General features: G+C 38.7%; 3 protein-coding genes across 3 annotated transcripts; 2 read left to right on the top strand and 1 right to left on the bottom strand.

Moving 5' to 3' along the window:
* Positions 1–3,273: 3,273 nt before the first annotated feature.
* LOC110384791 (uncharacterized) lies at positions 3,274–15,245 on the bottom strand. The gene is made up of 2 exons (XM_062675621.1): positions 15,113–15,245; positions 3,274–4,434 (listed from the first exon to the last, which is right to left on the bottom strand). The coding sequence occupies exon 2, from the start codon at positions 4,427–4,429 to the stop codon at positions 3,491–3,493; it is 939 nt and encodes a 312-aa protein (XP_062531605.1). The 5' UTR covers positions 4,430–4,434; positions 15,113–15,245; the 3' UTR covers positions 3,274–3,490.
* On the top strand, positions 8,594–11,454 carry LOC101739160 (uncharacterized). Its single transcript, XM_004923682.3, has 3 exons — positions 8,594–8,678; positions 8,993–9,284; positions 10,327–11,454. Exon 3 carries the CDS (start codon positions 10,335–10,337, stop codon positions 11,172–11,174), a length of 840 nt encoding a protein of 279 aa, XP_004923739.1. The 5' UTR covers positions 8,594–8,678; positions 8,993–9,284; positions 10,327–10,334; the 3' UTR covers positions 11,175–11,454.
* On the top strand, positions 13,175–15,686 carry LOC101739013 (uncharacterized). Its single transcript, XM_004923681.4, has 2 exons — positions 13,175–13,615; positions 14,243–15,686. Exon 2 carries the CDS (start codon positions 14,284–14,286, stop codon positions 15,166–15,168), a length of 885 nt encoding a protein of 294 aa, XP_004923738.1. The 5' UTR covers positions 13,175–13,615; positions 14,243–14,283; the 3' UTR covers positions 15,169–15,686.
* The last annotated feature ends 896 nt before the right edge of the window (positions 15,687–16,582 follow it).

The raw sequence follows: 16,582 nt of genomic DNA, 5'->3' as shown, positions 1-16,582 counted from the left end.
GCTCGGAGCGTCACCACACCGACACAACACTTCTGGATCAAACACACTCGCGAAAGGATTCGACAAGACCGCACAGCACAAGCAGTTTTGGTATCCTGGCGCACTGGTGTCCCGGGCATTTATTACGGACGACGCGACGGATGATATTGGCGAGAATGACGTCGCGGGTGCGTTAGGCGCTTCGTTGGCGCTAGGCGCTTCGTGAGTCGCTACGTGCGTACGTGCGCTCAAATTGGGTTTGGGGGCGGGGCATGACTGCGCGGCTCGAAATGACGCGGCGAGGGACGCGGGCGGGGCGGGACTCGCGCGGGCGGCCCTGTAGGCCGCGAATTCGGCCGTGAGGTTTGATAACACCGGGTACTTCTCGGCAAGTAACCCGAGAAACCCTAAAAGTTCTTCTTCCATCTTACGTTTTTGCCCGGGGGGGGCGTCCCCGGGACTTAAGGCACACTCGCCGAAAGGCGAGTCCCCTGAGTAGGAGTTCACCCCCTGAGCTTTACCAGCTCCAAGGGGGGGGAGTGCCTTTGCCGTGAAAACGGCAGTCGGCTAGGATTGGGGTGGAGTTGGGAAGGTGGGGCCCCACTGGGTTGTGAGAATGCCACAACAAGCGGTGATCTCAGCGGGGGGTTAGTCTCGAAAGAGACTGTTTTGCTCGCCGAATAAATAAATAAATTTAATAAATGATATGAGTGGGTGATAATGTGAAGTCGTTACGAATGCACAATCGACAAGTTCGAGTTGCTTTTACGACACAAGGTCGCGACGCCAGCGATAGTGCGTCAAGAATTCGCAACAATGCCGCGATCGATGCGACAACGACAATGCAGTGAAACTCAAGACACAAGATCGCGACGGCAGCGACAGTTTCTCGTAAAAACACGTCCGGACTGTAAGGCGATGCAATCGGAACTGCTGTCGCGACACTTTTTGTAAATAATAACGTGTTCTACAAAGTCCTAGTAGATTATTTTATTCTATCATCAATAGTTTTCGAAGGACACGCGATATAAAGAATATTTTAGGTATTTTTTTACACCTTGGGTTACATTATTGGAGTTTTTGTAAGGATCCCAATTTTTTTTTCAAAAAAGATTATAGCCTGTCACTCGGGAATAGTGTAGCTTTCAAACAGTGAAAGAATTTTTCAAATCGGTTCAGTAGTTTCGGAGCCTATTCAATACAAACAAATAAATCTTTCCTCTTTATAATATTAGTATAGACAAGTTAAAAGAAACAAAATTTGGATTGAAACATAAGCCATGTTCGCACGAGACAAATGTGCTGAATTTGTACACAATGTTCCTTACAACTATTTTGTAATGAAATAGGAACAAAAAGTAATTAGAGTGAGTCAAAGGGTTAAATGAAATATCTTTGAGACAAAATACACTACTGGTGTGCCCCAGAGGTCTTTCCAGTTTCACCAGGACAGGTGGGCGAGCAAGGACTCAACCAAGAGTGTTCGGATTTGCTAACAGCTACCCGAGCGCCTCCAAAGGAGACCTAACAACTCAAGAGCAGCTGCTTCGCGAATGAGTGTGTTTATGTAAGGTCGTAAGGATTGTACTAATTAAGACTTGAGACATATAAAACACTATTTTGACTGACTTGGTGGTGTAGTAGGTAGTAGCCCTGACTGTTGAGCTCAGGGTCGTGGATCGTGCCCCTACCAAATATTTCATGTGATGAACAGATTTGTTTGCTATTTGTCTGGTGTTTAATATATTTAAGTGTATATATTTAAACGTATTTAAGAGTCTGGTTCTCATAGTACCCTAGCTTAGACTGCGTGTTACTTTTCCTCAGTTTTTTTTCTACACCATAACCGCAAAAGGAACTATGTACTTAGGTAAATACATCTCGACTAGTTAAAACTGTTTTAAAAAAAAGATCTTTTTAAATTCAAAATCTCGTTGACAAAACACCGATGGCAAATTTGATACGAAGATTACAATTTTTTTGTTACGGAACTGAATTTAAAAAGAATTTCAGTGCGTTATTTAATTGTTGCATTCGTTTTGGCTGCTAAGTGCCAATAGCCTCGAAGAGCTATTCTGGCTTCACCTTGACTATTAGACAACCTCACGGGGCTCAGCCCTACGGGATATTCTAACACTAGCCTTACTAACAGAATATTCTAACACTAGCAGGACTTCGCTGAATCTACTACCAGATTGTAATTGGGAGCCACTGAGATTTTCTGCGAAATTTTCTTGCGAAATGCGAGATTTTCTGCGAAAAACTCAGTAGATTGCGTCTGTGGGTTAAGTTTCACATCGACTCATTTGTAAATCGTGTATTTTTAATTAATATTGTAGTTTTTACATAGAGTGAGTTTTTACTAATCATATTCTGTCAAATGGTGACAGTCTGACACATGACAACTGTTCAAATGGCGGGCTATTCAAAATGAAACGTCATATTAAAACATCCTCTATTTTTAATTCCTTCCTCCTGATATTCCTCGCCCCATTGATCTCAAATCTCTTCTTTCCCTTGTCAACTCCCCTTTCGTTTATATTCTTAGTTCATTCATTAACCAAAATAACATTAAGCTGTAGTTTGTCTGTCTTTTATCGAACTAACCCCTGTATATATATTGTGTGCGTCTTATTTGTTTTAGATAAATCAACAGAGATCCTGTCATCAAACAGTCGTCGTGGCCTAACGGATAAGACGTCCGGTGCATTCGTGTTGAGCGATGCACCGGTGTTCGAATCCCGCAGGCGGGTACCAATTTTTCTAATGAAATACGTACTCAACAAATGTTCACGATTGTTTTCCACGGTGAAGGAATAACATCGTGTAATAAAAATGAAACCCGCAAAATTATAATTTGCGTAATTACTGGTGGTAGGACCTCTTGTGAGTCCGCACGGGTAGGTACCACCACCCTGCCTATTTCTGCCGTGAAGCAGTAATGCGTTTCGGTTTGAAGGGTGGGGCAGCCGTTGTAACTATAATTGAGACCTTAGAACTTATATCTCAAGGTGGGTGGCGCATTTACGTTGTAGATGTCTATGGGCTCCAGTAACCACTTAACATCAGGTGGGCTGTGAGCTCGTCCACTCATCTAAGCAATAAATAAAAAAAAAAAAAAACATTCTTAGCTACTCACTTAATTCTTAGTGAATATCTGTGACCTTGCTCGTTCACGAAGCCCGCTATAGAAAGCAGAGTATTATATACACTTGACATTGGCGAAATCTAAAAGGAAACGCCATAAACCTAAGAGATAGATAGATAGATAATTACTGGGAATAAAAGAAACGATTTAAAGCAGAGGCTATTCCGCGTGTGTATACAGAACATCTATTTAACCCCCGTTAGGATCGCCGATATCACATTTCGGGAGCATTTCTAACTGTATTTATCTTATTCATTTCATTAAAAACAAACCACGGATTCAAGTTTGAATTGAGTTAGTGCTTAAAAAAGTTTAAGAAAACAAACAAAAGACAAATCAACTTCCCGGAAAGTGGTCGATAATTTAAGAAGAACCATCGTCGCCATTTTGCAAGACCGCCATTAGGATTTCGGAGACATCTGTCGGTGAAATTGTGGAACTACGAAACATCGAGCAGGACATAACCTCGAAAACGTTAAATTCGTACAATTTCCCGTTCAAAGCCGCAACTACATACAATGCGGCGTCAACACTAAACGCCGTCGGCATTACGCTGAGCTCTAAATCCTTCCTCTCACTGGTACCGTTTGAATAGAACAAATACAAAACTCTATCGCCGAACAGAGGAATCGAAGATTCTAGAATGAATGGCGGTCTTAAGAGCTTAATCTCATTGAATTCTTCGACCATGGCTACCGTTATCGGACTACCGTACATCAGCGCTCTCAATACATTATCGCCGCAAGAAACGTAATACAAATTATTCGACGTGTCCAAAACGAATTGCTCAGCGCATATATCGGACATCTTTGTTTTCACGGTTCCATTTTTCTCCATCCTATACACCTCGTTCTTGTCGTTGAGAGTAAATATCTCGTCGCTTCCACTTGCTTTCTGCAATTGCACGATGTGGTCGCGAAAGGGTCCGAATTTCTTCGCCGACATAGTTGACGGCTCAAATCTGTAGAGGCCATTCGTCGAAGCGAAGTAAATCGTTTGGTCGTCATATGCGGACGTGGCGTCCGTACCGCCTTCCAGGATCTCGTAAGCGGCCAGACCTTCCAGAATGTACAGGCAGGTCCCACCTTCCGAAGCCGGATCGGATAACGTGAAGAATATAGAGGGCATGTTGGTCTCGCTGACCTGTAGCCTGTTGCGGTCCGAAGGCACCAGGATCCTGGTTATGTTCAGACCAGAAGAAAATATAATACGTTCGTCAGTGAACAGCGTATTGTTTTTGGCCAAATGTAAACTGGTGGATGAGGTGAACGCGAGTAAGGATATCACCAGATACAGCCACATGATATCTGTAAATAAAAAAACCATTCGTTATTGAAATCAATTGAAATGAAATGCGTTTATTTCAGGTAACTTAAGCCCATAAAATTTCACATACAATTACATAATATTTAAATCAAAATACAATAAAATAAAAATCATAATTTATTATTAATAATTAAAATTACATTACGTATAGTCAGCCCACAGAGCACAGGTGTACAGAGAGGTGCAGTACGCTCGAAAGAGAGAGTTATCTTCACCCCATTTAAACTCCGCGCAAACCTGCGAGCCAACATATTCACCCGTACTATTATTTATGATACCTACTCGAACCCCGCGTGACCGGGTGAATAAGTGACCCCACGGCGCTCTAGCCTGACGACGTTGCTAACACTAGCCCTAGCAAGAGCAGTGCTTCGCCGAATCTACCACCGGATCGGAAACGCGACCCACTGAGAAAATCCGGCGAGAAACTCAGTGGGCTAGAACGTCGCGTTGCTACTAGAAACGGGATCCCAGTCTGATTTCGGATTCTATCAACTTCCCAATATTCAACAAAAAGTTTCACGAGATATAACATTTATATTTTATTATTTAGGAAATGTACTTGGAATATTTGTGTGTAGGCCTAAAAAAAGCAATGTATTTGGAACATTTCTGTGAAAAATAATATTACAGTGGTAATATTAGTAATCATTCCAAAGTACAAATTCTTGTACGAAATCAAAAAGATAAAAAATATTTACGTGACCAATGGAGAACATTCCTAAGGATCGCATTCATTTTAAGTTCCTATTTTTAAATTATGTTTGTCAAAAGCTAAGGGTTAGATATATGGCGTACGAGAGAGAAGGTGATAGATTTCCAATACTATTTTATTCGTTCACTTTCTGTTTCGTTTAATGAATAAAAGAAAAAAAGAAGGAAATACCCCAATGATTGATTGTGTAGCGAAAAAGTTTTCGGCAGTATTGCTTAAGACATAAGGTGCAATATTAAAATACGTGTATAGATTATATTATTCATCACGCAATTCCAAGTCGGTGACGCATGAAGATTTTCGTTTCCATTTACAGACCGACAACGAGAATTCCATGAAATTTGTTTAAGCGTTGTTTTTGATGTTAAACATTTATAAACGTGCGTAAAACCGATTGCTGGCGTGGCAACGAATGGCGTCACCATGATGATGATAATGATGATGAAGGATGGTTTAAGCGACATTTCGCGCTTAATACGCGACATTTATCTTTGTAATTAAGGGTGCGTTTTATTTGGTATTAGCATCAAAAGTTCGATTCGTTTAATAAAACTTCAATTCAGTTCACTCCAATCAAATAATTGAAGAGCAATCAACGAATGCAATAATGTTGGGATGAAATGGCAAATAATGTCAGGAAGACGGCTAAGGCTGTGCTCGGCGAATCAAAAGGGAAAGGTATAATTGACAAGGATACATGGTGGTGGAATGAGTATGTACAGAGGGAATTGAAAGAAAAGAAGAATGCATTCAAAAAGTGGCAACTAGAAAGAGGAAATGAAAGTGAGAGGCAAGCTAGGAAGAATGAGTATAGAGAATGTAAGGAAAAGGCCACTAAAGCGGTTGCTATAGCCAGGTCTGTTGCTCAGAAACGGTTGTATGCTGCTTTAGATGGACCTCGTGGACAAAAGGAACTTTACCGTATCACGAGAATTAGAGAAGAAAGAGCGAAAGATATTAAGCATGTCAGATGTAAAAATTAGACAGGTAAAGTTCTAATGAAAGATGACGAAATAAAAGAGCGCTGGAAGATATATTTTAAAAATTTAAGAATGAGGAGAACGACTGGAATAGGGTGATTAGTAGGATGCCAGAGAACGTCGGACTTGTGATTGAGATCAGTATGTATGAAGTTAGAGAAGCAGTGAGAAATATGAAAAGCGGAAAATCGGAAGGACCAGACGGTATACCAGTGGAAGTATGGAAGATATTGGGAGAAGACGGATATAAGTGGCTGACTTTATTCTTCAATAAGCTGCTGCAAGAAGAAGTGATCCCTACGGAATGGTGCACCAGTACACTGGTGCCCATATACAAAAATAAAGGGGATGTGCAAGACTGTGGCAGCTATCGGGGAATAAAGCTTATCTCGCATAGTATGAAAGTTTGGGAGAAAGTGATAGAAAAGCGTTTGCGAAATGAAAGTGAGATCACCCAAAACCAGTTCGGGTTCATGCCTGGTCGCGGGACAACGGACGCCATATTTGCACTCCGCCAAGTGTGTGAAAAATATCGCGACGTGCACAGGAATCTGCATAATAATATGGTGTTCGTTGATCTGGAAAAAGCGTACGACCGAGTACCTAGAGCAGTTTTGTGGTGGGCATTGAATGGTATACCTAGTAAGTATGTGAGGTTAATCTGTGCCATTTACAGTCGAGCCAGGACGTACGTACGAACCGCCGCGGGGAATTCCGACGAGTTCAATGTGGCAGTGGGCTTACACCAAGGGTCTGCTCTGAGTCCCTATCTCTTCCTGCTGGTGATGGATGTCTTGACATCGGAGATCCAGGAAGAGCCCCCTTGGTGTATGCTGTTTGCCGATGACATAGTGCTCGTCGGAGAAAACGGGCTCGAGGTCCAAAACATACTGGAGAAATGACGATGCAAGTTGGAGAGTATTGGCCTAAAAATCAGCAGATCGAAAACCGAATATCTGTTCTGTTATTTTGGCGGTCTCTCCAATTTTACACCCATTGCTCTCGACGGAGCATCTTTGCCAGTATGTCAAGACTTCCGATACCTATGGTCTGTAATCCAAAGCGACGGTGAACTGGATCGTACTGTGAGGTACAGAATTGACGCAGGATGGATGAAATGGCGGCAGGCCACGGGCACTATATGTGACTCAAACATTCCGCTTCCCCTAAAAGGGAAGATATATAAGACATTAATAAGACCTGCCGTCTTGTATGGATCAGCTTGTTGGACCACTAAAGTGGCGGATGAAAGGCGATTACACGCAGCAGAGATGCGAATGTTGCGATGGATGTGTGGAGTAACGAGAATGAATAGAATACGGAATGAATACGTTAGAGGAAGTCTGAAAATGGCACCTGTGACAGAGAAGCTGAGAAGTGTGCGTTTGGGATGGTATGGACATGTGATGAGACGAAATGAAAATGAGGTTAGTAAGAAAATGTTAACTATGAATGTGGAAGGATATAGAGGAAGGGGTAGACCTAAGTAGAAATGGATGGATTGCGTGATATACGATATGGGTAAGAGGGGAGTGAGCGAAGAAATGGTATATGATAGAAGAGTATGGAAGGAGAAAACATGTTGTGCCGACCCCAGGTAACTGGGAGAAAGGCAGGATAATGAATGATGATGAATCAACGAATGCAATAAAGGTAACTACAGAACAAACAGCCTCTCCCGCATGTTCCTTTTTGATCTTAGCATTTGCTTATTCAGATAACAAATGTAGAAGATGCTTGAACATGTCCTCATTAATTTGAAAGCCAATTTTAGGAGGAACATATCAGCCAATACTTTTTTAATACGCTTTTATTAGCATCAGACGTATGTATGTTTGTAACGGAATCTTTGAACATGATTTTGACCCCCTTCAAAACGTCGAATTAACTCATTATACTTATTAAGGACCTATGACAATTCAATATTAGAAGAAAAAATTTGAAAAAAATATGAGAAAATTGAAATTCAACTAAAAAATTAAAAATCAATAATAGTTTAAAAAACTAACAAAATACGCTGTTATAGAAAATCCAACGAAAAAATAGAAAATAAATCTTAATAAATTTGAATTAAAAATAGTGTAAGAAAAAATGACTTTTTTTGTAAAAAAGCGTTTTTTTTTAAACTATTATTCATATTTCACTTTTTAATTTAAATAGGTATTTATCATAAATTATTCAATAATGTACTCTCAGGAAAATACAACAGTTTCCAATTTGCTAAGTGAAAAAAATAAGGCGCTCAAACAAATTTGTTGTTTTGTTTTGACTGCCGAAAGTAAATAACAGGCCTAACTGTTTAAAATATTGAATTGTTATCGGTACTTGATAAGTTGTCACATTTCCAGTTAATCTGACGTTTTGCAAGAGTCAAAATCATTTTCAAAGATTTCGTTACATCCATATTATTATATAAGTATATAAAAATGAATTGCTGTTCATTAGTCTCGCTAAAACTCGAGAACGGCTGGACCGATTTGGCTAATTTTGGTCTTGAATTCTTTGTGGAAGTCCAGAGAGGGTTTAAAAGGTAAATAAATATGAAAATGCTCCGAATTAAATAAAAATAACATTTTTGTTTTTCCTTTGATGTGTCCTCCGTCGGACGGATTCCTTTGCTTTGTTTTATGTTTTTTTTTATACAAAAGTTTAGGTCTTTTATTTATCGGTTGAGGCACTACAAAGTCTGCCGGGTCAGCTAGTACTAACATACATAGTAACATACGTATGAAGCTAACAAAAGCGTATTAAAAGAAAAAACGTGTTACGTTAATCCAAAATCGTATGACAATGAAAACGACCACAATAACTTCTTCCTATTTCAAATAAATACTTACTTTTCAGCATTAGCCGTTTTATGTAGACAATAGAAAGTCAAATAGTTGGTACACACGATACAGTATACAAAAACAAATACATACAACCAAAACATTTCGATGAGTTTCGAAGAATAATAAATAATGATATTAATATAATATGTATATAAAATATTGTTTTTTCATTTATCGTGTCTTGTGTGCTTGAGCCGAATTGATAATAGGATTTCGACCCGAAGTTATTATTGTGTACGTTGAAACAAAATAATTAGTTGTCACACGGATAGACGCGAAGTGTCCCGCCTCAAGAACGCGATCACGTGAGTAACTTAAAAACAATTTAATTAATTTAAAATCATTCTTTTTTTTAACTGGAAATAAATTACGCACGGTCATCCGGCAATAATTTAGGATTCCCTGTTACTGGTGGTAGGACCTCTTGTGAGTCCGCACGCGTAAGTACTACCACCATCCTGCCTATTTCTGCCGTGAAGCAGTAATGCGTTTCGGCTTGAAGAGTGGGGCAGCCGTTGTAACCATACTGAGACCTTAGAACTTATATCTCAAGGTGGGTGGCGCATTTACGTTGTAGATGTCTATGGGCTGCCACTTCACACCAGGTAACCACTTAACACCAGGTGGGTTGTGAGCTCGTTCACCCATTGAAGTAATAAAAAAAACATAGATTGATATTAAAAAAATTATTAAACGAAATTGAATAATTCAATGAAAAAATTGTTAAGTAACAGATAAAGAATATTAATTAAAATAGTTTCTCGAAATTTCGGTTCTCAATACAACTGATACACTAATATGAGAAGTTTCAGCTGTTCTGTAAAGATAATTTAAAAGAAGTGTAACAAATAAGAAAGCTTTGTAGTCGTCGTGGCCTAACGGATAAGACGTCCGGTGCATTCGTGTTGAAGCGATGCACCGGTGTTCGAATCCCGCAGGCGGGTACCAATTTTTCTAATGAAATACGTACTCAACAAATGTTCACGATTGACTTCCACAGTGAAGGAATAACATCGTGTAATAAAAATGAAACCCGCAAAATTATAATTTGCGTAATTACTGGTGGTAGGACCTCTTGTGAGTCCGCGCGGGTGGGTACCACCGCCCTGCCTATTTCTGCCGTGAAGCAGTAATGCGTTTCGGTTTGAAAGGTGGGGCAGCCGTTGTAACTATACTTAGACCTTAGAACTTGTATCTCAAGATGGGTGGCGCATTTACGCTGTGGATGTCTATGGGCTCCAGTAACCAGTTAACACCAGGTGGGCTGTGATCTCGTCCACCGATCTACGCAATAAAAAAAAAAAAATGCTTTTTGGACAACAACTAAAATTGCATTCACTATTTCAGATATTAAAATGCTTCAATTCGTCCTCCTACTTGTGGTCGCAGCTGCGGCATCCAAGAACTGCTCCTTCTATTTCGATGGTCATCCTTACTCAAGAACAGCCATATTATCCATTAAAGGCCTACCAACAAATTTGGTCTACAACCCTGCCAATCAAGATCTCCTATTCACTCTAATAGACCTGGAAACACTTCAAGACGACAACATCCAGACAAAAATGGACCAGTATATACTTCGAGAGGGGAATACGATCAAAATCGATAACGTTAGAGGTCAAGCTTCAGCGGTGGATATGAAACGAAACAAAGTGTACATAGCCAGCGATGACGGACTAAACGAACTAAACAGTACCGACAAAGCTAATTTCGTTGGTCTTAAAGATGACGATATCGTCCAGCTATACAAGCCGCGACACGGAGATGAATTGTACGCTGTTTTGTTTCCAGAAAACGCTGTTTACATAATCGACATAGAAAAAAACGAAAAGAGGAAAGTCGAATACATTCCCTGCGCTTTCTATTTGGGCGTAGATGACAAAGATAATATATTTTACGAATGTGATTCCAAATATGTTAAAGTTTTGCTCAAAGGCTTTCAAGAGCCCATTGAATTTGTTGGTATCGCTAAGAATTCCGGAAAAGCTATAGCTGTAGATGGAATTGGGAGAGTGATATTGGCTGCGACCGACGGTTTGTACCATCTGCGACCAGACAACGTGATCCCGAACAAACTGATGGAATTGGATTTCTATCCATCTGGTATAGCGTTTAATGAGGAAGACAATAGAATTTATTTATCGACGAATGATGTAATTTATAGATATAATCCATGTTTTCCTTTTATTTTGTGATTGTTAATGTATTCTGATGGTGTTTTAGTAATATTACTATCGATACTGTCTCGATCCGTTTTTTTCTCTATACAATTTGCTGTGTTAATAATGTCCACAATAATAAATCTACATTATACGTATTTCGGGCGTTATTTGGTTGTATGTACGTTATTTAGGCCTATAAAGTACATATGGCGTAAAAAAATATTTAAAAGCCCAGGATAATGAATCATTTCTTATGATTTAAAGGCATTCTGTGCGTTAGCACGACGAATTTATATATAAAATTTTCAAATTTTATATTGTTTTAATGCACAACTAGAGGTCCCGCAGTAGTCGAAATTCGACCATAATTAATTGGAATTGTAAGTTTGTACACTATTATGATTGTATTTTATACTTCTATAATCTCAAATTTCGCTAAGGCTACTCTATAAAAAAATATTAATAAAGAAAAACAATATTTAATCTATTCTCAAATTGACCACAGACGTCAACAACAAAAGTTTGACAATAAATAGTATGCATGCGTGTGTGCGTCAAATACATGGTATGTAGTGTGTGTAATGTTTTCTTTATTGATTTAATGTATCTTTTATGTATTATTTAAAAAAATATTAGCATTGTGCACTTCTTCTCTATATTCTCTATAAGTGTGGAAATTTTCATACTCCTCCGTCCGCGCAATTTTCGTAAAAAGGGATACAAAGATTTTGCTTCACGTATTAATATATAGATAACTGATCAAATGATTAATGCCAAATAGACTAAATCAGTCAGACAAAAATAAGTCAAAAATACTACACTTAATTGGCCGTTAATTCTCTGATTTCAAAATATTAATTTAATTTAATTAATCACATAAAAATAATGGCAATTACGTTTAAAAAACATATTTCTTTATAATTAACTTCCATGACATTTACCAACTAAAACAACTTTAACCCGATTTTTAATTGTAGCAATTTGGTACCAAAGGTAATTACTTTAAAGACCAAATCATCGCTAATGTGGTCCTTAGACGGCAATACGTGGTCCGAAATTGTGTGTTTTGTCTTATTTATTAAAGATTAGCTTTTATGTTTGCTCAATACGAAATGCTCACGTCTTTGCGATCCTCTGTCTCGATCTTCATAAACTCGTTCATAAAGATAAATAGCTTTATTGCCGGAGCGAAAATCTTCGGGATATACCTAAGCCGGCCGATTCGATATAAGTTTATTATGATTAAAAACTCAAACGCCAAACTGTAAGTTGGAAAGACTTAATTGCAAAAGAATAATTGGAAAGATTTATTATACAATCGACGATTGATTCAATAGATTAGATCATCGAATCTAATCTAGATACGGTTTGTTTGAAAAATATGCGTTCCTCTCTTAAGACGATACCAAAGTTTTGTTGTAGATGAGCTTGGACATTATATCGTGAAAGCCCTCACTCACCATGAAACAGTAGAATTATTAATTGCATTCAGGGTGTCACACTTTTCAGACTGGAATCTACAACTGCATTGCGGTAGTAATAGGTAAGACATTGGTAGCTGGTACGGACTTACAATACCAGTGATTGCGCAAATTTACTTTTCGGTCTCTATTTATGACACGACACTACCTTGGTCATCTTTAGCTACTTTGCTTTTCTATTATCGCCCCAAATAAATATGCGACAGTGCCGTATAGCTGAACACTCATAGACATCACAAAACAAATACCATGACATGCATCATTGTTTTTCCTAACTATGCTGATAGTCTTGAGAGGCTATTTCAGCTTCTCCTTGACGTGTAGGTGAGCTCACGGGACTCAAACCGGGAGTGTTGCTAATTCTGGCCCTAGCAAGAGCAGTGCTTCGCCGAATCTACCGCCGGATCGGAAACGCGACCCACTGAGAAGATCCGAAAAACTCAGTGGGCTGTGTCTATGGGTCAATTTACTCGGACGGTGACCTGTGCTTTAGGCACCTAAAAACACCGTTATGCATCATTAGTACGTAAATGCAGCTATCGCATTTTTTTCATTTCCTTTTCAAGCAGATGATTACACGGCCCTCCTGGTGTTGACTGGTCACCGAGTGGACTTCAGCAATGCAAGAGGCACAGTCAAACCGCTGCCTACATTAGCCCATTCCTAAAACAGAAACAGATATTGCTTCGCGGCATAAACAAGCACATGTAACGCCAAAGGCCTACCACTAAAACAACATATCGCACGGTGGGAGCGGCTTTCATGTCAGTGATGTGTCCCGACTCCACCAACGCGTCGGTCAACCAGCCCACATAAGACGAGACATTCAAAAAATTCGACAACATCCTGTATTTAACTGGCCTTTTTAATATTATCATCAAGTTACTTCGTGTGTTTACAAACATCAACTCTTAGCTACAATGGATCGCTAGGTTTTATAATACGTGAATCATTCGCGTTGAAGCTATCTAGAACTGCAGTTGGAAGTTAAAGGTATGGTTTGATTAATTTACGAAATAAATTAAGGGTCAGTTTTACGTTCTTTTGACACGAAATGACGAAAACAATGAAAATCTAGCGGAACAGAAAGCGTTTTGTTTAAAAGAGGTATTACTGGTGACCCGGAGGCTTTTCAAGTTTCACCAGGACAGGTGGGCGAGCACAGGCTCAGCCAGGAGAGGTGGGATTTGCCAACAGCCGTCCAAGCGCCTACAGAAGAGACCTAACAGCTCAAGACCACTGTATCGGAATCGTAACCTGCTGAGAAAATCCCGCGAGAAACTCAGCGGGCTGAAGCCTTCGGTTTTACATCCAACTCTTTGACGAGTTCGACGAGGCTATCAGTGTCCTTATGCCTGCTCTTGATGCTAGAGCTGCAGACCTCTAATGACAATGTAAGTGGATCGAATAGATCCATAAGCATGTGTCTAAAGGGGTCAAATGCCGCCACCCACCTTGAGACACGTTCTAAGTCTAAGTTTTACAGTACAAGCTGTTCCACTATTCAAACCGCAACGCATTACTGCTTCACGGCACAAATAGCGAGGGTGGTGGTACCTTCGCTAATTGACACCACCGTCTACAAAATTATAATTCGTAATAACGTAATCAATATTTCAGGTCAACTATTCGCGAAGCAGCCTGTCTATCATGAGAACATAATGATTGGAATCATAATTGTAACACTTCTATCATCGTCCATCGCCACGAATACCCTCGCGGACAAATGCGAGACAATCAAAATAGGCAATGAATTCTACAAGCGGCAGTTAATCGCGACGATCGACGGATACCCAACCGGAATGGCTGTTGACCCTAAAACCGACAACTTATTCTTCCTGCTCCACAAACGTAATTATACCAAGGGCATACACATACTAAAACGCGGATCTCTAGGAGTTAAATTACTACCGATCTCCGACGACGTGATAGGCCAATGCGTGGCCATAGACACGGTAAACAACATCATTTATATAGGCACAAATCAAGGTATACTTAGCTACGACGATGCCCACTCGGAAATCAACTCAGAGAGGCCCATAGGCGATGACGACGTGAGGAACATATTTATAGACAACAACGACAATCAAATGTATATAACAACCGGAACGAATCACGAAATATTCAGGTTCATGAATAACACAGCCGCCGTGAAGAGATACGACAAAGTACCTAAAGCATACAGCTTTGTTTTAGACAGCAACGGCAACATATTCTACGAATTTGTCGACGGAAGATTGTATTTCTTGTCAATAGACTATTACGAGCCGATCCAATATAAAGGACTTACCAGAGAACTGAAATATATATTACAAATGAACAATAACGATGAAATAATTCTAGCCGTCAAAGGATCGTTGTTTAAATTGACAACGAAAAGTATATTGCCCGAGAAATTAGGTCAGCTGGGCTTCAAAATTACGGGAATGGTATTCGATAATAAAAACAATATGATAATAGGAACTAAAGGTAAAATATACAGATACAAACCGATCGATAGGAACGATCCATGTCCGTCGGAAGACTATTTTATGGCCACTATTTGAAGATGTAGGTAATGTAAAACATCAAGCTATTGACCATATACTCTTTAACTTTGCATGATTATATTATTAAATAGAATTTATTCGAATTAGCCTATCTACAGATTTGAACACCGTATTTAGAATAACATGACAAGTCTCTTTGACGACACACATTTTGCACCACTAGCCTCTACCAGTAGCTACTAGTAACTTATCTAGCGTCAATATTTATTAATTTAATATGCTAGTGCAATATTTATAGTTGACATTCCGTAGGTTCATCAGTGTTACTACACTAAATTAAAATATTTTACTCAACGCACAAACCAAGAAGCACAAAGCGCTGTTCCTAATTATTAGCAGGATTTATCAAGAAAACACATAAAAATATCATCACCTAGCAATCATAAACTCATATCATATATTATCTCATACCATATATCATATATTATCGCTGTATTTATAATTATTAATAGTTTAAAATAACGCTGTACAAGTATTGTTATGTATGAAACAATAATAAATTTTATTAAAAACTTTTTAAGGATTCATTATTAATTTAAATTTTTTTAAGATTTATTATTTCGTTTCTAGATAAAAACGTGGAAGTAAATTAGATAAAAAAAGATCTTCACTACAAATTCTTTAATGATTCAGTTTCTACTATGAACAATATGGAATGAAAACATTGAATTCACCTTATTCATATTATTATTGTCAGTACATTGCTATGTCAAAAGCTAAGGAGTGTTGTAGATCTACGTTTTACTTACTTACTTTACTTTATAATTTACTTTAAATACTGTGAATGATTTAAAGATATTTTAAACTTTAATTAGTAACAATAATTCAAGTAGCAAAAAATTCAAGCTAATAATTTATCAAAGCGCCATCTATCCGTGACAGTTTGAACGATTGATTTACGTTCTCGAGAAGTTTCAACATGTCAACAGATGTCGCAAATAACCGATACGTACAAAACTTCTAAAATCTCCTCTAATTAAATTCTATTCAACTTAACAAAAATCTGTTTTAAAATGTAACATGTCTATGTACATAGGTACGTATTTTTTTTAAATAATATTTTAATTTTTTTGCTTATTGTTATACATATATGCTTATACTTGTTTTGTAAAATTATTTCATTATTAGAAGTAAAAACATTACAGACAAGAATATAAATGATTTTAGAAAGAAAACTGTCTGAGCAACGTATATAATGAATTATTTAGTAAAATATCAAAAAATAGCGCCAGCTTTCTCAGCCCGGTCAAAAAATTGGGCTCGTCCGGGATTTGAACCCGGGACCTCTCGCACCCTAAGCGAAAATCATACCCCTAGACCAGTCTTTCTCAAAGTGGGCGATAACGCCCCCTGGGGGGCGTTTGAAACCTAGAGGGGGGCGCTAAGGGACCCAGGAAAAAATGGGGGGCGT

This window comes from Bombyx mori, chromosome 24, assembly GCF_030269925.1.
Source record: "Bombyx mori chromosome 24, ASM3026992v2".
Lineage (NCBI taxonomy): Eukaryota > Metazoa > Arthropoda > Insecta > Lepidoptera > Bombycidae > Bombyx > Bombyx mori.
Note: the sequence above shows the minus strand (reverse complement) of the source record. Positions and strands in the feature narration are given on the sequence as shown.